The sequence below is a fragment of the Phyllopteryx taeniolatus genome, chromosome 3 (assembly GCF_024500385.1).
Source record: "Phyllopteryx taeniolatus isolate TA_2022b chromosome 3, UOR_Ptae_1.2, whole genome shotgun sequence".
Classification (NCBI taxonomy): domain Eukaryota; kingdom Metazoa; phylum Chordata; class Actinopteri; order Syngnathiformes; family Syngnathidae; genus Phyllopteryx; species Phyllopteryx taeniolatus.
The window spans coordinates 23,724,823-23,747,008 of record NC_084504.1 but is presented as its reverse complement, the minus strand read 5'-3'; the positions used below and the strand labels follow the sequence as shown (position 1 = coordinate 23,747,008).

The 22,186-nt window shown below is 40.5% G+C and overlaps 1 protein-coding gene across 3 annotated transcripts in view; it reads right to left on the bottom strand.

The window, feature by feature from the left end:
- Positions 1–22,186, bottom strand: part of efna5b (ephrin-A5b) — a 102,745-nt gene that overhangs the window by 6,586 nt on the left and 73,973 nt on the right. For 2 of the 3 annotated variants that reach the window (XR_009787751.1, XM_061767766.1), the window contains exons 3-4: positions 1,549–1,614; positions 1,095–1,175 (exon numbers count right to left, since the gene is read on the bottom strand). Coding sequence is in view for 2 of the 3 variants with exons in the window: in XM_061767766.1 (XP_061623750.1) it covers positions 1,095–1,175; positions 1,549–1,614 (147 nt within the window). In the remaining variant the exon portion in view is untranslated. The remainder of the gene's footprint in view (positions 1–1,094; positions 1,176–1,548; positions 1,615–22,186) is intronic. The other variant, XM_061767767.1, reaches the window with a different exon arrangement.

Genomic DNA, 22,186 nt, shown 5'->3' with positions numbered 1-22,186 from the left:
GTTTGGAACAATTCAACACTCAAGTGGGTTTTGTTTTCCTTAAGTTTTCGGGTGGGACCACAGAGTATGGGCGCAGTATAGAGGGGGTTCTGGATTTACGACGGTCCCGATATATGCGGTTTCGAGGTTACCAGCAGTGCCCAATGAACGAGTTTGCCCAGGGGCGTAAGAATATATGTATGGTCATGTGGCACAAGAAGGCAAGCTCAGTTACTGCTGAACTTACTTTTTTTTCATTTGATGATTTAGTATTTATGGCCGAGAAGTGTTTTTCATACAAGTATTCACTGTAATTATGACTTTACTACTGTGTTCGGTTACCCAACACCTACACTAAACCGAGAACTCCTTGTAGTTATTTTAGTAGATTTAGAAATGTTGACAATTACTCAAACTCTGCTTGCTGGGGTTTAAGCATATTAGCTATGTTATTATTTCTCCATAGAATTTGTTTTTTTCTTCTGAAATTGTGCAATGTTTAAATAAATCTAAAAAAGCCAGCTTTTTTTTTTTTTTAAATATATTTCTTTGACTTTTTTAAATCTGTTGTGAAATACTCAAGATCAAATATAGTATGTCTTGTACATGATGATATTTATGATTACCCTCTTGGACAGAGGGAGGTGCTATATGGTGAAAGCATGTACTACGTATATCTACAAATATTTTGCGTTTTTCGATTTAAATAAATAAATAAATACATACAAAAAAAAATAAAATGCCAAAAAAACACATTCAAAATTAGTTCGTATGGGGCGGAGGGGTGTTTCATAATGTTTGCATTAGCCAGCGACACTATGTAACATTGTACATTGCTTTCTGGATGTAATGTGAAAATCGCTCCAATAACTCCATATTTTCTCAACCAAACATTAGGAAGGATAGCATAATTACAGTTTTACACCCCGAATAAATAAATATGTTATAGTACATAAACAGAGGTACATGGTATGCAGCTATGATGGACTGGGTGGTGATCATGCGGGGGTGGGAGGTTGTGGTGGGGGGTTGAGAAGATCAGACAGCGTGGCAAGGACAAGGCATGTGGACAGACGTATGAAGAGAGTAAAAAAACAGCAGGAAGCCATACTAACCTCGTGGTTCTAACGTATTGTCTACTTTGTCGTTTACATCAAAAACACGGTCATGTACCCCTATAGTTCTCACACAGCTGTCTATAAACAGAAGATAGGGAGAATGAAATCATCATCATTAGAGGTATATTCGCCAGGTAGACATTTGAAGCCCCCCTCTCAGCCCTGATAGTCAACACGTCAAGCAACAAAGCTCATGGCAACATTCAGATGAAGTATGGAGGACGAGAGGTGTCCTCCTTTGTTTATTTTTTTTTTTTATTTATTGGTGTGTTTTCTTTATTTTCTTAGTGAGTTGCAGCAGTTCGGAGACAAATGAGAGCGGCATGTCGGGACAGCGAGCAAAAAAAAATAAAAATCAAAAAAAAGCTTTGTCGTGATGTCGCTTTGATTTTCAACACGCCAACTGTGCACTTCAACAGGCTCCGTTTACAAAGCCCAGTAGAGTACTTACTTGATGGTCGGACGAAAACTTTCAGCTTCAGGCAGGTTTTCTTCCCGTTCTCAGCGACGGTGGAGGCTGAAAAACAAAACACATGCAAATTGAATGAGGAGCTTAATGGAGTACATGATGAATTCCACATACAAGACAGCAAAAAAAAAAACAATTTTTGTTCTTTGAATATTATTAATTCTTGAAATATTGCACCTTCACGCTCTGAAAATTAGAACATTATTTTCTGAAAATTAGAACTTTATAATTGGAAATAAAACATTTTCTACTCTCTTAAAACAAAACTGTATTATTGGAAAATGACGACGAGTCTTGAAATTGAAAAATTGAAAAAAATTTAACATTTCTGAAAATATTTTTTTCCCCTTCTAAAAATAAAATCTTAATTCTTGTCAAGGTATTACGTTATTCTCTGAAAAGTACAACTTTTTTTCTCAAACAAATTTGAATTTTATTCTTGAAAAATGATGACTATTCTCTGAAAACTACAATTTTATTCCTGTAAATTTGAAAAAATTTCTATGGAAAATACAATTGTAATAATGTAAAATTACAACCTTATTCCATTTAAATGATTACTTAATCTGTGTAAAAAAAACATTATTATTATTGGTAATCGTAGTAGTAATACTACTATCACTGTAGTATTATACGTAAAACAATTTTAATGAACTTTTGGTTATTCTGCATCAAACAGGTGTGCTGTGTAGACTGTTATATTATAATGTTAAAGCTCCTGTATTGGATCTCAGCTCCACCTAATGTCGTGGACCCCAAGTGTACATAAAAAGGTACACTCACAGTTAATGTACAGTATGTGCCACATGTGTCCTGTCAAGGCAACAGAGTGCTCTTAAAATCCCTTGTGTGAATACAGCGTGTGTGTGTGTGTTGCTTGACCACTAATGGCCATGTAGTGAGGCACCAGGTGTTATCTCCTGTAAGACGAGGGTGGGAGGGTCAAACACGTCACTCGGAGCGCGGTGAGAGCACATCACGGTGAAGACTTTAAAAATACACAACCCTGCCTTGTGTCAGGACCTCACGTTCCAACACAAAACAAAAGTTGTTTATCTTCTGCTCGTTTTTTACAGCTCTGCCTTGTAAGACGGGGTCGGTAGATGTCGTGTTCGGATCGAGCCGCAGCTGAAGCGATGAGGCAATGAGAGCGTTTCCAAAGGCGACCATTTGGTATCTGTCATCCCCTCCGTGGTGAACCTTCACCTCAGACCTCGCTTCTCTCTCTCTCTCCCAGCTGTGTCACCCTCTCCTTTTGTCTGTCACCATGCACACATTCTGCTCCACAGCCTTACTGCGCCGTACTACCACACTGACCACTCAATTGCGTTTTTATTGTTTATTTTGGTGCTAGTGAGGAGTATTACATTGAAACTACTAGGGTGGTTTTTTTCGGTTTTTATTCTCGTTTTGATTAATAATGAATACACCTCAATGACAAAATTCAGAGATATTATATACAAATTGCAAAATTCCAAGATTCCTGTTGAATTAAGACTTTATTTTCCCCAAAATTACATGTGTATACGTGGAAAATTACAACTTTTTTCTTTGGCAACTCCAATTTTATTCTTGGAAAAAGAAGCTTTTTATCCTCTCTGGAAATTACAATTGATATATTGATTGATATAATTACAGTATAATGACAATTCTGACATGGGTCAACATGGATATAAAGTGCCTCATGAAAATGTAGCAGAAGTGTTTTTGTCATTTAATACTATTATTTTAGATGAAATGTACATGATTTTGGCATATCCCACACACTGCTCTGCTAATGACTCGAATAATACCAAATGAAATTATTTTTTTCCTTGATTATAAGTTGTAGTCCACTACAAGATTTTGATCATGCATTCTCTATTTTCATAATCATAGTGAACATTCTGCATGTGTCCCTGAAAGTGCTGTCCACCCTGTCATTATGGGGTAACTTCCCCTTTAAGAAACCCTCTGATGTTTTTGTTTTCTGTGAAATTTCGAGCAGTATTTTGTTCTTCTTCTATGAAAGCTGAACCAGGGGATGGTTGCAGAATAAATATTTACTTTTTTGTTACATAATTTTCATCATGAAATGTGTAGTTGGACGTTGTCAAGTTTAAGATGTCCACTCTATCATAGTGGAATATCAATGATATAAAAACCTTTCATATATTCTAAATATGCACAATCAGCTTGCTGAATCATGTCACTGACAGTCCACCCTGGACAGATTATATGCTAAAATTAGCCAAAAATGTCCACCCTGTCAGCAAGCTCACATAATTTGCTATTCGCATGTACATTGTTTGCTTGCAGTTAATTTATATATATATATATATATATATATATCATCACCATCATCCCTGAACTCCTTTCCTCCAAGCTTCTCCAGCTCAGCGTCTCGCCTGCCATCTGCCAGTGGATTTACAGCTTCCTGACGGGCAGGACACAGCAGGTGAGGCTTGGGGAGACCACCTCATCCACACCCAGCATCAGCACTGGGGCGCCCCAAGGTTGTGTCCTCTCTCCGCTGCTCTTCTCTCTCTACACAAACGACTGCACTTCAACGCACCCGGCTGTCAAACTACTGAAGTTTGGAGATGACACCGCTATCATCGGCCTCATCAAGGATGGTGACGAGTCTGCATATCGACAGGAAGTGGAGCGACTGGAGCTGTGGTGCGGCCGACACAACCTGGAGCTGAACACGCTCAAGACTTTAGAGATGATCGTGGACTTCAGGAGGCATCCTTCGCCGCAGCTGCCCCACACGCTGTCCAGCTGCCTTGTGTCAACAGTCGAGACCTTCAAGTTCCTGGGAATTACAGTCTCTCAGGACCTGAAGTGGACGATCAACATCAACTCAGTCCTCAAAAAGGCCCAGCAGAGGATGTATTTCCAGTGGCTTCTGAGAAAGCACGGCCTGCCATGGGAGCTGCTGAGGCAGTTCTACACAGCAAATCAGTCCTGTGTTCTTCCATCACAGTCTGGTTAAGGTGCTGCTACAAAAAAGGACAAACTCCGACTGCAACGGACAATCAAAAGTGCTGAAAGGATTGTCGGTACCCCCCTACCCACCCTTGAGGACTTGCACGCTGCCAGAACGAAGACAAGAGCGTGCAAAATCCTCTCTGACCCTCCACATCCTGGTCACCAGCTCTTCCAGCTCCTTCCCTCAGCTACCAATCAATGCAAACTAGAACTAGCAGACATTCCAACAGCTTCGTCCCTCTTGCAATCAACTTCTTAAACACCTAACCTACAATTCCATTGCAACATGCTGGCAATTTTTTGTCTTTTGTCTTGAGTTTGTTGTCACATTTCTGTCGGGGCAATTACATATTACTCGTGCACGCACTTTAGTAGTCTCACCACGCTGCACTATTTGCATATCTGTTGTTGACCAATACTGGCCACTCACGCCAGAGTAGCATCTGCTCCATTTGCACACTGACTGAGGAATATCTGCAAAATGTGCACAATCAACATTGTCCCAGACTATCGTACTACTCGCTTGAAGTCTCGGCGCCCTTTGCACAATGGTCGTTGCACCGGACTATTGCAATAGTAGTCATTCAAACTGCTCTAAGTGCTAGAGGACTCTGCATCTTTTTGCACAATTGTCCCAAAAAAAAAAAAAAATAAATAAATAAATAAAATGTACCGGCATTACCAGATAACTAGCAACCCTTTATTGCTCAGTCACTGTTTTTGTCAATGTCTTTATGTCTCAAAAGGTTTCTGTCAATTGACTGTCTATTGTCGTACTAGAGCGGCTCCAACGACCGGAGACTAATTCCTTGTGTGTTTTTTGGACATACTTGGCAAATAAAGATGATTCTGATATATATATATATATATAGATATATAAAGTGTGGCAGCTTGACCAATATGCATTTCCAACATAACAGCATACCATCTACCTAATACAATATGTATAAAGTTCAATGGAAAATCTCAATTTTCAATTTGTGAAACAGGGACGTCTCAAAGGCACTTTATAGCGATATTGACCCTCACACTGTATGTATGTGGTGGTTATATTTGTAATGTGTTTCATTAATTGCTAGTCCAAAATAATGACTGATTTGGCCTTGGCAGAGGTACATAGTTATATAGTTATACTTTTATCTCTCCTGCAGCACTGAGTGTTCCCTCATTCCCAATGCGTAGTGACTAGGAGTAAAAAAATAAAATACAAAAAAAAAAATCTACTGCTGACTTGCATTTTTCTAAATTAATATTAAGATCGTGAAGACGTTTTCCTACCAAATGTGTTAATTTTTTTCCCCCCTCCAAATTTCCACAGCTCATCAAGCCTCCATCATGCCGGCGTTATCCCTTTGTTAGCGTTAACGTTGCCGCTACATCAGCTTTTATCTGTTCCTCGGTCATGTGTCAGCGTGCACGGGAGGTGACTGGGTATTAGATGCTCTTTTCCACAGCAGAGAAAAGAGAGCGAGCCCTCATTATTATTTCTGCACACACTAATGAAGCTTGGCTGTGGTCGCTCAGCCACACGCACACAATTGATGTCACTCTTCTTTATTGTACTTCTTATTTCCACAGTTATACCTGAAACACATACTGACCTAACAAACACACACTCACACACACCAGATGTCTTATCTTCATCATCATCACCATCTTTGTGGCCAGATCTGAGCCCCGGCCATCGACACGAGCTACTTAGCGACAGCAGCTGGTTGTGAGAGAAGTACGGCTGCCACGAAAAAAGGCAAAGAGCACGTGGAAGGGGTCTCTGTCGTGATGACAGTTAAGTCAAGCTGCTGGGATATTTAGACATTTGTTCACAGCGCACATGCTCTTCAGCGAATGAGTTATTAAAACATTGCATGAGCTCCAAGAGAGCTCTTTTGAATGATGCATGTATGGAGCCGAAAGCCCCCAAAGCTGCAAAAACTATGCACAGGAGCAATTACAGATTCTAAACACGATTAGAATATGGTAGAAAATTACATTTTTTTCAGTAATTGAATTCAAAAAGTGACATTTTTAAAGAGTCATGACCAACATAGTTAAAATCTTATTTGGTTCTTACAGTACATAATAATCTGTGAATGTGGAATTTGGGGTTTTTGCTAGCAGTAAGCTATAATCAAAATTATGAAATATAAAAGCATGAAATATTTTGCTCTGCGTGTAGTGAATGTATATAATACAGTAAACTGCAGCTATTTGCTTGGGATAAGGACCACAAATAGGAAAAACTATGCGGGATTGATGCCGCCCGTCCCAAAATCCACCATTCAGTCCAAAATACAGCAATCTTCCTTTATTTTAATCCTCCTATACTCAAGTGCAGTTTTAGCGTGCAAACAGTGCTTATTGTTACAGTTAGTTACATCTTTGTTTTGATTTGTTTTTCAAATGTCAAATGCATTAAATTCAATTTTCTGTGTTCTTAAGTAGATCATTATGAACATACCATGATGATTATTAGGTTGTTTTCAGAACATTACATATTATAGTTAATACTGAAATATGTATGTTCAAATATAAAACTGAATATGTGATTCATCAATATTTAATAAATACAATTGAATTCATTTGCATGTACTCATTTAATAATGGAAGTGCAAGGGGTACCTAAAGAAGTGGCCATAAACAGTTTATTGGGAACAGCCATCCTTTGAATTTGGCTCCATCCTCGTGGGAAAAGTCCAGCAGCTAAGCCCGGATGAGTTGATGTCTGGGATGCTCGGCCTGATCGGGGTGTGTTGTCGCTTCCACAAAGGACAGACGAAGCTTCGGCTCCACATGCCTGTCTTGTTAGCGGAACCTCGATCTCTGACGAGGATCCCTCCGCCCTGGCCCAAGCAACCCATGCCCGAGCCTGTTTATTTGGGATTAACATGCTGCATAGAGCCGGCTTATTGTTCTTGTAGGCTCTAACATCAACAGCTGCTATTCTGGTTCACATCGGGCCAGCAAGCCTCCGCCATCAATCCATCCAGATAGAGCAGAGGGGCGGCTTTGAGAAATGGTGTCCCAGAGATGGGTAGAAGGGAGGGAGTGGGATTTGGGGGGCGTGTTTGGTGGGTCAGGTTACTTCTTCAAGACCCGTCCCATCGCTGGTAATGGCCGGTCCCTGCAGTGCATTGCATTATGCATCAGCATTAAGGCAAATGGAATGAAGCAGAATCCAATTACGGCAAAACAAACAGGTGGGCTCAATGCGGCTTAGGTGCTGTATTGTTTCAATCACACACTGAGCCAAACCTTATTGCGTCTGTAATGTTATCTGGAAAACACATTTCCTTGACCATTCCGTCGGAAATTTCACAGCCACGGTTCTGCGGACAGGAAAAGTTGTTTCTAATATTATGGTCGAAGAATTTCGACGTACAAAGTGGTCCTAGGGTAGCGGTTAAAACATCAGCCTCACTTTCGAGAGGTCCTTTCGTTCGAATCTCAGCTCAAGCCCTCCTGTGTGGAATTTGTATCTACTCTCCGTGCTTGCGTGCGTTTTCTTCGGCTCGTCTTGTTTCCTCACACATTCCCCAAAAAATGAATGTTGAGTTAAATGACACTAAATCACATTTGTCAAATTAAAAGTCCCGTGGGCAAGATCTGGCCTAAAGTGTCATTTTAAGTGTTATTCCTGTTCAAAACTTGTTCCTTCAAGAAAAAGAAAAAAAAAATAAGAATAATAATCAGATGTAGAGGCAATAATATAATATATTGGCTTGATAATTAGGCATCCCACACATAACATATTAGGTTAAAAAGTGTAACTACCACACGCTCTAGCCAAAAACAAGAGTCTGTAAACAATTACAGTGCAGCTACGCTTCTGGCAAGCAAACATCGTGGCTAGTGATATGCTTTTCTTTTTGCTATTTGTTCCGTTACTGTGACCAAAATACACACCCGACCATGAGGACAACCATAACAACGTGACCCCTGATGAAAACAAATTTGATGCACCTGCTCTAAATTGTCCATAAGTGTCATTTTGAATGTGAATGGTTGTTTTGTCAATTCCAGTTGGCCGGCAACCAGTCCAAGGTGTACACCGCCTCTCTCCCAAAGCCCACCTTGTGACCCTAACAAGGACAAGCGCTATAGAAAATGGATCGGGGATGGAAAACAATCTTCCAATTTTAGCATTAAAAATGTGTCACTGGCTGGGATAGTGATGATAATGATTAGCGTTGACATTTACACGCAGATTTCACATTGAACATCTGCTGCTCTTTAGAGCGCGGCGTTAGGAGGAGGAGGAGGATGCACAGATCCAACCTGCTTTCCCTTTTATTTTATTCCCTGCATGACTTTAGAAATACGGGTGAAGTTTGTATATTACTGATTTATATAATACATTGCTTGATTCTACTTTCTGGTATTTGTTTGAGTGTTGCGTCAATAGGATTTTAGTCAGCACAACCAACAATGGTCAGTTGTGATTGACACAACCAACGAGGTAGTAATATCTGTTCTATTTTCAAGGTGTGCTTTAAGAAAGATATTTTGAAATGAAATTGATCATTATTATTGGCAGATTTCAGCTTTGGTTGTCGGTTCTTGTTAGCATCGTGTGGGTTAAACAGAACAATGCGGAGTCCAGTGCAGAACATTCTAAACCGGGTAGCGCTGCCAGCTCGCTGTAGAAAGGAACGCCACGTTGGTTTTGGCTTTGAGAAAACGCAGTTGTGTTTGGGAACAGCAGATTCCAGCAGTCTGGGTTTAAATAAACCGGTGTCCAAGAGAGGGACCCTGACAAATACAGACAAAATGCTGCTTTGCAGACCCTTTTATGTGTTTATTTCCTTTTACTAATGAGACCATTTGCAAACGTTGTCTCTGGGCATGGAAACAATAAAAGAACAGACGAGAAGAGTTAGAATTAAGACAGGCATTCCCGAGATGACTTTTAGATAATGCATCAACCCTCAAGAATAGCAGTTACATGGCAACAAATAGAGGGAAAACAATAAAAACTACAGATCATCACTGAGAATCTACACGCATGCTTATGCTTGTCTGCAAGCTGTGCTAGAGTAAGAAGATGGAAAAGCAATGAGGCCCATTAAGCAGATGCTACTGCGGTGAGCGCGCTATAGGAGGGAATGATGAAGTAGGGAAATAGAAGGACTTGGATCCAGGCAGCTGTGGAGACATGTCCCAATCTCCCGACATCTTTTAGCTTCCGGCCGATGTAAGCCAAAGTCATTACTTTGGCAACCGTTGCCAAGGTGCAGAGGTCACATCAATGAGGAATAACAAAGGTGAAAGGAAGTGTGTCTGTATTTTCCCATTTACTGTAAAAAAACAGAAAGATTCTTGAAGCTTTTGCTTTCCTGTGAATCACTGAACTAATATTTGGGTGAATAACAACTGCTTCACATGTGTTGCATGAAGTTGACCGATTCTGACACCTGTGAGCTGCTATTACAGCCATAACCATTGGACTGCATTCCACAATTCCTCCAGGAAAGAAAACATTTTTAGTCTGGATTTATACTGCATGGTTCAAGTGACACAATTCAGATGTTTTGCTCTCAAGTGGCACAATATGGATAATAACCCTTGCTGTAAGTCTAAACTTGCAAACAAAACGATGTAATTTTTTTGTTTAATTTCAATGGTTAATGAAATATTGTTTACTTCATGTTGTTGCTGTCCAGTGTTGATGCTTGTGGAGTTATTTGAATGCAATTTGGGCACCTGTACATGCGCATAGTTCTGTCATAGTTCAGCCATATCAGATATATGTTACTTGCAATGTACATGGAAATAGACTGTCCCAAAAATCTATCAATTGGAAATTGGACACAAATCCATTCTCAGTGACATCTGACAATTAGCCCAAATGAATTGAGGGCAAAGATCTACTAGTTGTAATTTTCAACAAAATTTCCCTTTTACCCATAATTGTCTGTTACTGTTTTTTAGCCTCCACAACAACTAATGTGTTGAAAGTCAATGGATTAGAAGTCTAAACAGGGATCACAAGTTGCATCAACATGTTCACGTCTTCATATTCAAATAAATAAATAAATAAACTCTTGACTTCCGGACGTGAGGTGGAGTTGAGCTTTTTAAAGGAGACACACTATAATGAATCACAGTACATAATGTTTCATTGCAGCACTTAAGTCTATCCCCAGGAATCATATTATTGTCATGGCCTTGGTATCCGCCCAACGCTAAATGCGCAAGACTGTGTGAGTGTGCATAAATAAGCATAATGACAGGAAAACAACAAATGCCTGGAAAATAACCAATGAGGTCTAATGAGTAATTATCAATATGGGTCACGGGTTAACGGTCAATGATGGCGTGCCCTTCTCTCCATGATGGTGAATCATGATCAGCCCACCAGGTGACGCATGGATAATCACAGTTAGCAAAGATGGGCACGCACAGTGAATCAGTCCTCACCTACTTTGGGTAACTTTTTTTTTCTTTTTATTCACGATTCGCTCGCATTCAAGCACTCTCCATCAACCAAGCAGTATGGTTAATTTCAGTTTGGTATGCATGTTATGAAATGTAGGCTTTCTTGTATCCAAGTGAACACCATGGAATAGCTATCTGGTTATACACAGAGCTGAACTGGTGTGCAATAATAAATCAACCTTACGGTATTGCTATGTACCTCTCTCTAGATTGTCTTGTTCACAGGCGTGATGGTATATCATCTAACCGATAGAACCTTTTGGATGTGGTGTTTTAATTATGGGCAGCATCGTGATTGAATGGTTAGCACATCTGCCTCACAGCCCTGTGGTTCTGGGTTCGAATCTCTGCTCAGGTCTTGCTATGTGGAGTTTGCGTGTTCTCCCTGTGCTTACATGTGTTCTCTACATGTTAGATTCATTGAACATTTTAAATTGACCACAGTTGTGAGTGTGAATGGTTGTTTGTTCTACATACGCCGTGGGATTGGCCAAAAATAGATTGGATGCATGTCTTATGTTCACAGTGAAACATACACGTGACATCAATATGATGGGGACCAGCATAATCTAATGAGGAGTGACACATTTATGGTTTGAGTTTGCCTCCTATTTAATGTCCTCTTGTGTGAAAATTTTAGTTTTTCGTATTATTTACATGGGCTTTGATTAGGTGAGCTAAAAAGGGAGGATGTGAACTTGCCCATCTATCTATCAGGATTATAATAATGCATTCTAGACAACGTGCGGCTACTACCCCTGCTCATTCATGTGTGTGCATATTTCGCACAAGTGCGGATGGTGCGACGCATGCGTACGTGCGTGACGGTCCGAAGCACGTAACTCCATGCTGTTAGATGACTTGTTGATGGCGGTGACAGGCTTGATTCTTTATGTGAACAGATGAGAGGGCCAAGTTATGACGCCCATATGCAGGTTCCATCCTTGTGCCGCCAATGGAACGGTGCCAGCTCTGTCACCATTAGTAAGCCTCCCACAGTGCTAACAAAACCCACTCCTGACTTAATTTGTCCATAAAAGCCATGTTCCTGCTTCAGCTGTGGCGTGTCTCTCTTTTGTAAGAGATGCCAGATGAAACATCACAGTATATATATATATATATATATATATATATATATATATATAAAACAAAAAAGTTACCCAAATACATATATATATATATATATATATATATATATATATATATATATATATATATATATATATATATATATATATATATATATATATATATATAAGATGCTGTCAACCAGGAGCAGTAATTAATTGACTACTAAAACACTGATGGGTAGTACAGTGGCCAGTGGTTGGCACGTCTGCCTCACAGTTCTGACGGTTCAAATCTCGACTGTGGCTTTTCTGCGTGGAGTTTGCCTGTTCTCCCTCGAGCTTGCGTGGATTTTCGCACATTTCAAAAACAGACGTTAGGTTTGACGAAGACTCTAAATTGTCCATGAGTGTGGATGTGAGTGTGAAGGGTTTTTAGATAAATATTAGGGGTGGGACTCGATTAAAAAAAACAACAACTTTGTGATTAATTAATTTCTATTAATTGCATTTTAATCATATGGCAATATTTCTCCTAAAAAGAAACATGGTTCAACTAAATGGATTTGAGCACATTTAATTACATTTCAGTACAAAACAGCAGAACAACTAAAACCAAAATTAAACATGTAAAGTGAAATTGCCATTTTAGGAAGGTTTTACTTATTTTTGGAACATTATTGCCTTTAAATAGTTTCTGCCAGGTACAACCCCAATTCCAATGAAGTTGCAGCCATAAATTCTAAGTTAATGATTATTTGCTAAAAACAATAAAGTTTACCAGTTTGAACATTACATATCTTGTCTTTGTAGTGTATTCAATTAAATATAGGTTGAACATGATTTGCAAATCATTGTATTCTGTTTTTATTTATGTTTCACACAACGTCCCAACTTCATTGGAATTGGGGTTGTACATTGTGCACTGACAAAGCTTCTGCGTTGTTTGGAACACAAAATGTGATTAAAATGTGTTAACTTTTAACTGTTAACTAATTAATTTGTGTGTAATAAATTAATCACAATTAATGTGTTGAAGTCCCGCCCCTCATAAATACTGTACGTGCGAGCACTCCAGGGTAGACCCCACTTCTTGTCCAAAATCAGCTAGGACAGGCTCCAGCTCACCTTTGACCCTAATCTGGACACACGCTTTGGAAATGAATGGACGATAACGCCAATTAATCAATCAAGGCATACTATCACAGCGATCGTGCTAACCACTTGAACACTGTGCTGCCCATAACCGCACTAATATAAAACAAGATTAAGTAAAATTAATACTACTGGGTGCATAATTTATGATACAGCTCTTCAACGGATATCGTTCCATTTTGCAGGTGAACTGTACCTACTGTTGTGATCTTTGAGAATCGCCACACAAGCACATTGAGTAGCCCATCCGGTCGTCCTCCTTATCTTTTGCGATGAGCTGATATTGGATATCTGCCCTCTTTCAGATTAAAATAACTCAAATACAAGATGGTGTCCATATTATGAAAAAAAAATATGCTTGCATCAGCATTCTGGGAGATGGCTTTCACTTAAACCACTGCAGCCCAGTGATCCCTGACCTGAGAAGTGCTCCTGCTGTCCTCGCTTATCTCCCCTGTCCGCCCGAGAAACTCACTCACTCCTCACTTTTAATGCCTCCTTTTGCTGAATTGCTTATGTATGCAGTCAGCACTACATTTTAAATCCCAGTGTTGATTCTCGCACGCACTGACAATAAACCACCTCAGACGGCAAGATGCTTTTGCCAGTAGGGGATTCGAAGAAAAGCTCTTAAACAAAGCACTAATTTTTTTTTGTGTGTGTGAGTTCTGCAACTAACACTTCATATTTAGCCCCAACATTGCAGAATTTCGGATAGCACCTCTGTGTTCAATAAAAATGGCACACCAATAAAAATGATTTTTAGTGGAACCTCTGAGGTAGACCAAAATCTGTTCAGGGATGCTGGTTGGCGATTAGATAAGTTTGTACTGTATTTCATAACATGTTTTTCCATTAGAAATATTGTCATATTGTTCATAACACCTTAATTGACTGTACAGGTGAAATTAACCTTTTAACATTCCAAAATGTCAAACAAGGTGTTGCCATCTTAATCAGAAAAACTATCATTGTTGTCTCTCCACGATTTTATTATCTTATTTTATTTTTTGTGGAGAGGAGCCAGATGAGGTGGCTGGGGCATCTGATTCGGATGCCTCCCGGACACCTCACCGGTGAGGTGTTCCGGGCACGTCCCACCGGGAGGAGACCCCGGGGACGACCCAGGACACGCTGGAGAGACTACGTCTCTCGGCTGGCCTGGGAACGCCGCGGGATCCCCCCCGGAAGAGCTGGATGAAGTGGCTGGGGAGAGGGAAGTCTGGGCGTCCCTGATAAAGCTACTGCCCCTGCGACCCGACCTCGGATAAGAGGTAGAAAATGGATGGATGGATTAAACCCACCTTTTGAACATATCAATTGTCGAATAACTCTAGTTCAGTATTTGTACACATACAATATGCTCATAAAAACCCTTACGGTGACAAGATGCTAATATTAAAGAAAACTAAAGAATGATAACATTCGTCTGAATATACTCCTGCTGTCCCGATTATGCTGATGCATCTCTTTTGGTTATCGGAGCAGAAAACGCCACCTCGTCTTCTTTAATTTCTTCAGACGCAACAAAAATCACCTCTCGACCCGCAGTAAACTTGAGGGGCGAAAACATCATTAAGCGGCGCTTTCTGCACATAGATATGATGTGACGTCTCAATACTAATCTACAAACAAGAAAGCTAATCAACCATACCCCTGAAGATTAATTTTTCATCTCGCTTTACCTCAGCCTCGGAGTGTTATTAGAGATGAGAAACGACTGATATAACTATTTATGTATGCATGTATTATATGGATGTATTCATTAAGGACAATTCTAAATAAATACATACCAGTGGGATATGTGGGCAAATACTGATTGGGGAAACTCTCTATTGAGAATTTTGAATAAATGTATGCTATGCATTTTTTTAATTATATACTGCTCCCCCTCATGTACAGTACATGGGCCCAGTATTTATGGCTCATCTCTGCGTTCAAGGATAGTGACCTCTGCCTCAGGATGCATTGACATTTGTGTCTGGTGCAGGTGTGCAGTATAGCCTACTTGGGCGGCTAATGATGCATACAATTTTCTCTGTTAGCCACGCTACACTACACTACACTACACTATGCACTTGCGTAGTGAAGGCAAATGTGCTACAAGGTCACAACCACTGAATCTGTGCTGTGCTGCACCGCCCATCAATACTATCACACTGGAAATGTCATGTACGGTTATTTTGATTGTATTTTTCCTGCAGGGAACTAAGCGCCTATTTGTTAGCCACAATTGCAAAGAAGTTACTCCAGCAGTACATTTGGATAACTGATACATTGCAATTTGTTTTTTGTTTGAAAGGTACTGATTAATAGGTGGCTGTTGTGGTCTTAAGGCTTTTTTATACACGCGCGGGCGGTGACCGCGCTGACGTCACTGCGGCTATCCCGCACGCAGTTTGCCTTTATACTCGAGCACAACCCACGCGTGCAGTTTTGAAAATGTACTGCAGTTCTCCTCCAAGTCGGGGATGTCGCTACGGCTGGTATTGGTTAGGACGCCACAGGGTGGAGTTTCCTCTGCATTTGTTGGCGGCGGCGTAAGTGGTATGTGGAACCGAGAGGAACGCTGAGTACGTCATCACAGCATGTGACTAAAACGGACCAATCACGAGAGATGATGTCTGCGGCATTCTACACGCAGCAACATTTTCTGCCATGTGCGCGTCAAGTGACGCAGAGGGGCCGCGCGGGCCAATGCGTCGGTCACATGATGCAATGCGGATGTTGTCGGCCGCTGGAGTATGAAGAGGCCTTTAATCTGCGGGCTGTCTGTTTTGTGACACTCCCCAGGGGTCATGCTTAGGGCCCAATTTATTTGCAAGTTTAAGTAGTGTAAATGAATGTTTGTGGTATGCCGGACCCACTTCATTGTGACTTTCAATTGTGAACGTGAGTGTGAATGGCTGATTTTCAATGTGCACTTCAACTGGCTGGCAATTTACCCAAAGTGAAGTTGGATAGCCTCCAGCTAACCCATGACACGAATTAAATGGAACAATGGAGATACTCTATTCAGTTAACAGACTTCCTTCATTGGAAATGAAAGACAAAATCAGCAGATTACCTCCACCATAAGTGATGAGGTATTGTTTTGACTACCATTCTGTCTGTTTGTTCGATGGCAAAATTTTGCAAAAACTACACAACCAATTTTCAAGAATCTTTGTGGGCGGTTTGCACAGGAGTACGCATCAGTTAGGTTTTGAAGCAAATCCAGATAAAAATGTGGCTGAATGAATTTATTTGTACTGATTTCTGTTACAGTCCACTTGCATTGGAGTTATGTTGGTTGTGACCAACCATATCCAGCAGATGGAGCTACAGCAACAGGGTTTGAGTGGGACACTATAGTGCATGACGTGTTTTTTCAAGTCACAAACCAGATGGACATGTTTGGGATTGTTGGGCTTAAAGAAGCTCTGAATTCTGTACATTATTTCCGCTACATGCATCATACGTAGACACTCATGGGGTGGTCAATATGCAGTTTGAGGGTTCAGTGAGTGTATATTTTAGACCCTCCATTATCCAAGTCTTTAAATACATTAAATGACTTAATGGTGCTATTTCTTTCTTCTTCTTTTTTTATTTTTTTTTATTTTTTATTTTTTTTTAGTAATTATCCTTGTATTAATCCTCCTTGGACCAACCTTGGATAGCCGATCACATTGTATTAGGCTTCTAGTTTTTATTTTATTTTTTTTTTCTTTCAGAAATGAAGTTTAATTACAGAACTCAACATGACACATCCACCTTAAATCTGCAACATTTACCCCCCGGTCAGAGCTCTTTGGAATAGCCACCAATAATCCATCCGTTAAGTAAGGCATTTGAGTAATGTGGCATTTTATATTCAAACCTGACTTCACGTGTGTTTATCTCACCAAATTGGTAAAGACACTGAGTAATGAGATTTTAGTATTGGAGTCAAACACATTGGCAACCTCAAATATGAATGTTAAGTTTATTAACAAAGTCTTAACAGTTATGACACTAAAAATCATAATAGCTGCTCGCAAATAAAGAGCCATAATCTTAAATGTGGCATTTTATATCCAAACCAGAATTCACATCTATTTACCTTACAAAATTGGTAAAGAACCTGACTAATGAGAGTTTAATATAGTAGTCAAACACATTGGCAACGTCAAATAGGAAGGTTAAGTTTATTAACGTTATGACACTAAAACTCATAATAGCTGCTAACAAATAACGTCCCATAATCTTAGATATTAGCATTAATAAACGGTATGTGAAAAGAATAGCTGGCAAAATTTGCCAAAAGATCAGTTGTTTTAGTTGTGTTTGTAATATGAATATCCAGATAGAGAATAGAGAAAAAAAATTGCATGTTTCCATCGAAACGGTTGTCACTTGTAGTTTAGCAACAGTTGGTTCAAACGCCCCCTTGTTAATACATTGAACCAAGCATGTAAGCTCGCTGTGCACACAGGAAATGTAGTGTGCCCTGAAACAATATTTAACACTCAGATGACCATGAAGCAAATCCAGGAGACCTGCTGGTGGCACACAAATAAGATTAACGTAATATTTTATGCAGCTGTGGCATTCAGTTTTGCTCTTTTAAAAGGATTAGAGATAAAAGATTAGCGATAATCAAGTCTGAGCCGCTGACTTTTTTCCCCCCTCATGTTTTTCCACCATCTTAACTTCTTAATATTCACAATAACGGCATATTAAACTCAAATGTAACCTGAGAGAATAGCAGTAATTAGGTTGCCCGTCTAGCACTTTAATTTAACTGCCTCAGTTGAATAGTTGTATTTATCATTGGATTATTAAGACCGCATCGGAATACAAAGATGCAGCTTGAGAGGTCTCCCGTAGTTCTACTGTATGGGTTCGAGAAACATTGCCTGATGGTCGTGATGATGATGGTGGAGATAGAAACAGACGCAGTAGATGAATGAATGGTTCAAGTGTAGTTGGCGTAATGTAACTACCTCTCTATCTTCCTTCAGCTCTAAATTCTGTCCACCAAAGAGACAGCCCAATCCGTCAACAGCCTTCCCGCCTGCTTTTTATGGACATGGGAGCTGGACACAATGGCGGCGGGAAATCACATGTCATATGACTTCATGGTAGATGACTTTAATATCCGCCGTGCTGGCCAGCGAGGCTGTATGCTAGAATCATTCAATAGCCAATGAAGCCGCGGGCCACTAAACCAATACGCCATGCAACAGTCGAATGCATGGCTTCCATGGAAGCCTTGTCGGTCGCAGTGTAATTTAATCTGGCCCTCGGGACAAGCATCTCTCAGCAGTAAAAAATAAACGTTACAAGCAGCACCATGAGCAAGTGGAAGAGTTGTGTAACCCTCGGCTAACAGCCATCGAGCTCTCGACCTCCCCTCATCTTCATTAGCATGACGCTCAGTGTAATTTGGGTCGAAATGACAAGGAGCATATTGCAACTTTTAAAAAGAAAAATTGTCAAATAAGTGCAAGGACTCTAATGTAGTTTTCCAGATTGCACTTCAGCACATAAACAGCAGCAACTTTGTGAGGGTCCTATTAAGGTGTGGTGGAGCAGGACGAGGGAACATGTGAAATGAAACCTGGATAAAAATCTCGGGTTACGCGTCGGTTAACGGCGTTATAAAAAGTTGCCAATCGAGAAAACACATCTTCGCAACTCCGCAGACCCGCTCAGTGCTGTCACTTGGGGAGCAAACATAATAAATGTTCACCGGCAAACTCAAAAATTCTAACGGCCACAACGATTGGACAATTTGGAATTTGACCAACATTTTGGGGAAAAAAATAGAAAGATTGAATCATCATCGCCTTGCAGCAGACAGCATGAAAGCATTCACTCCAGACTCTAGAATCATGGTGGTAGTAATACACAAAAAAGTATCCCAATAAATTGCAGAATGGGAAGACACAAGCTTGCTTTAAAGGAGTGTCCAGCATGGTGAATGACTTTCCAAACACAAAAGACTGGTAAGCTAGCCATTAGCGTTACTTGTTGTCAAATATGGAGTGCTTTATTTATTAGACAGTGGTTAACAATTACGATATTACGATTATAAGATCTTGTGACAGACAAATGGCTCCACGATAAAATCTGCGATATTGCGGGGGTCCCACCGACGAAGCACAAAACCAGAAGAGGAACATATATATATATATTTGGATCATAACCTCCACCAAGGAGGTTTTGCTGTAACGATGTAGGGCGTGGACCAAAGAAGAAACAATTAGATTTTGGTGCCGCTTCAGGATGTATTTTACTCATTTTCTCCTTATTTCTCAGTAATGCGTCCTTTAGCGACGATGCTAATTAGTACTGTTGATCTCTGGCAGAGTTCTGCCATTCTAGTCAATGTTATGTCAGCGTGTCCATTTAATTTTGCCTGCAGAGAAACTTATTTGTCCTCATTAGCACAAAAAGTGCACAAACCTTAAAACTTTCCCTCCAAATAGCTGTATCAATAATGCATAAACCAGACATGAAAGTAACGGCCCCCCATTTCAGAACATAAATGTGCCATCAATTTTCTAGTCCTGTATTAAATTTGTCATATGGTAGCGACTGCGCCCACTCCTCCATCTCCCAAGAGCAAAAAACTTTCGTGGGAGGACAAACTTCCCTCAATCATCTTTTCTCCATAAAAGGAAATTTCAGGTGCCTTAACTTTATCTTACAAGAACAGACTTTTTAGGTTAAAAGTAGATACTAACATGTATATAAAACATGCTCCATTATACAGGTGCATTTCAATAAACAAGAATATTAATAATATTATAATTTAATTGAAAAAGTTTTCACTTCACTTGACTCATATACAGATTTATGTACCGTACTTTCACGACCATAAGGTGCACTTAAAAGTCTTAAATTTTCTCCTTATAATGCGGCGCGCCTTATGTGTGCACCGAGTTCCAAAATCTAAAAATGTTGTTGTGTGATGAGCGCTCCGCTTGACTGACTGGGAGCATTTCCTGCTGACACACTGCTTATATAGTAGAGGAAGGCTGAGGACGTAAAAAGGGGGAAGGGTGCGCGTGACAGAGGACGCTAAAGACACGCCCCCAGAAGGTATATAGTTCCGGTATGTGCATCGGTTTGGCTAAGGACCCCCGAAAATGACTGCGGTCAAGCCAGCCTCCACTCGTAAAGTAGCAGTCAAGCCAGTCGCCCCTAATTCTGTTCATACTAGGCATTACGGTAACAAGTCCCCATCTCGCGGCGAAAGCCACCTTCAAAATAAAAGCCTCCCAATAATACGGACGTATCTCATAGATTTTTTTTAACAGATTTTTTCAGTCAGGGGTAATGACAGCAAAATATGCAGTTTTCAGAGACTTTTATTTTGAAATACAATATCAGATCTTCATCAAACCTCTTTTAGTGGAGTCCTTGGTGGTCTGTCACACAGATCTGGACTTGTCTTGCGATACCAATGGGATTATGTTGGGGTGGCTTTGGCTCAGTAGGTAGAACAGGTTCGAATCCCTGCTCTACGACTGTTCGCATGTCGAAGTGTCCTTGGGCAAGACACTGAACCCTAATTTTCTCCCAGGGGGCCTGGCAGCGCCTCGCATGGCAGCAGTCGCCCATTGGTTTATGAATGTGTGTGTGAATTTGAGGCTTTGTAAAGCGCTTTGGGCATGGTGATGATGTACACAAAGTGCTATATAAGTGCAGTCCATTTACCATTTATTTTTCCTAAGACATCAAATAAACTACATTTTTTAGATGTAGCTCAAGATTCAAATTAACCTTGCTGGTTGCATTCCTTAACCGAAGAGCACTGACGTCCGTATTATTGGGAACCTTTTATTTTGAAAGTGGCTTTCGCCTCGAGTTGGCGACCTATTACCGTAATGCCTAGTATGACCAAAATTAGGGGCGGCTGGCTTGACTGCTTCTTTACGGGTAGAGGCTGGCTTGACCGTAGTCGAAAACACGCTTACGAAGCACAGTTTAAACTGCAAGCTATTAGTTACGCGGAGGAACATGGGAATCGAGCAGCCGCAGCCACGAGAGAATTCAAGATCAATGAATCCATGGTTCACAAGTGGAGGAAGCAGGAAAACGAGCTTCGCCAAGTCAAGAAGACGAAGCTGAGTTTCCGCGGAAACAAGGCGAGGTGGCCCGAGTTCGAAGGCCGACTCAAGCAATAGTTTAATGAACTCCAACCGCTGGACATCAGTGTAAACAGGGCATTGAAAGTGAAGTTGTGAGCGGCGTGGGAGCCATGGATGACAGATGGCGAACACAGCTTTACTAAGACTAGGAGGCAGCGCCGGGCGAGTTACGTCACAATTTGTGAATTGATTGTGGATGCTTAGGCTAACGTGTCTGCTTGCACTGTTGTTCGAGCTTTCGTAAAAGCCGGCATCATTTCTGAGGAGCCGCACGGCAACAAGACTGACTCTGACAATGACGAGAGGGAAGCTGGCGTGTTTGATGGAGAACTTGCCCGGCTGTTCATTTTGGATACAGAACATGAGGACTTTGATGGATTTGTGGATGACCGATCACCGGTCGACTGTACTGGACGATCTGTCTTTCATCCAAGAAAATCATTCTCATCAATGTTTTTGAATACCTCTCTTCTAGAAACTTTAAAGAGAAAATCAACTGGTTTACTTTCTTTCTTAATGGAAAAAAAAAATCCCTTCAAACTTTTTGGTCAGGGTCATCCTAAATGTGCAGGTTTGCAAACAAAACTATGATTCATTTTATTCAACATGCCATATGGAGATATAATGAATGTATTAAAGGATTGAGGTTCATTTCGACTTTGAATTTCATGAACCCTCCAATGCATTCCCTCGACACTTTTGAGCCACAGAGGTTTTGCTCGCTTTAAGCCCCCTTCAACTCAAGATAACCTCGGTGTGACTCGCTTCTAATGCTGAGACGCAGACGACTGAACATTTAACATGAGAAGACGAGGAGCTTGATGGAGGGTATTCCTTTTGAAGACTCCAATATAATGCAGCTGGAGA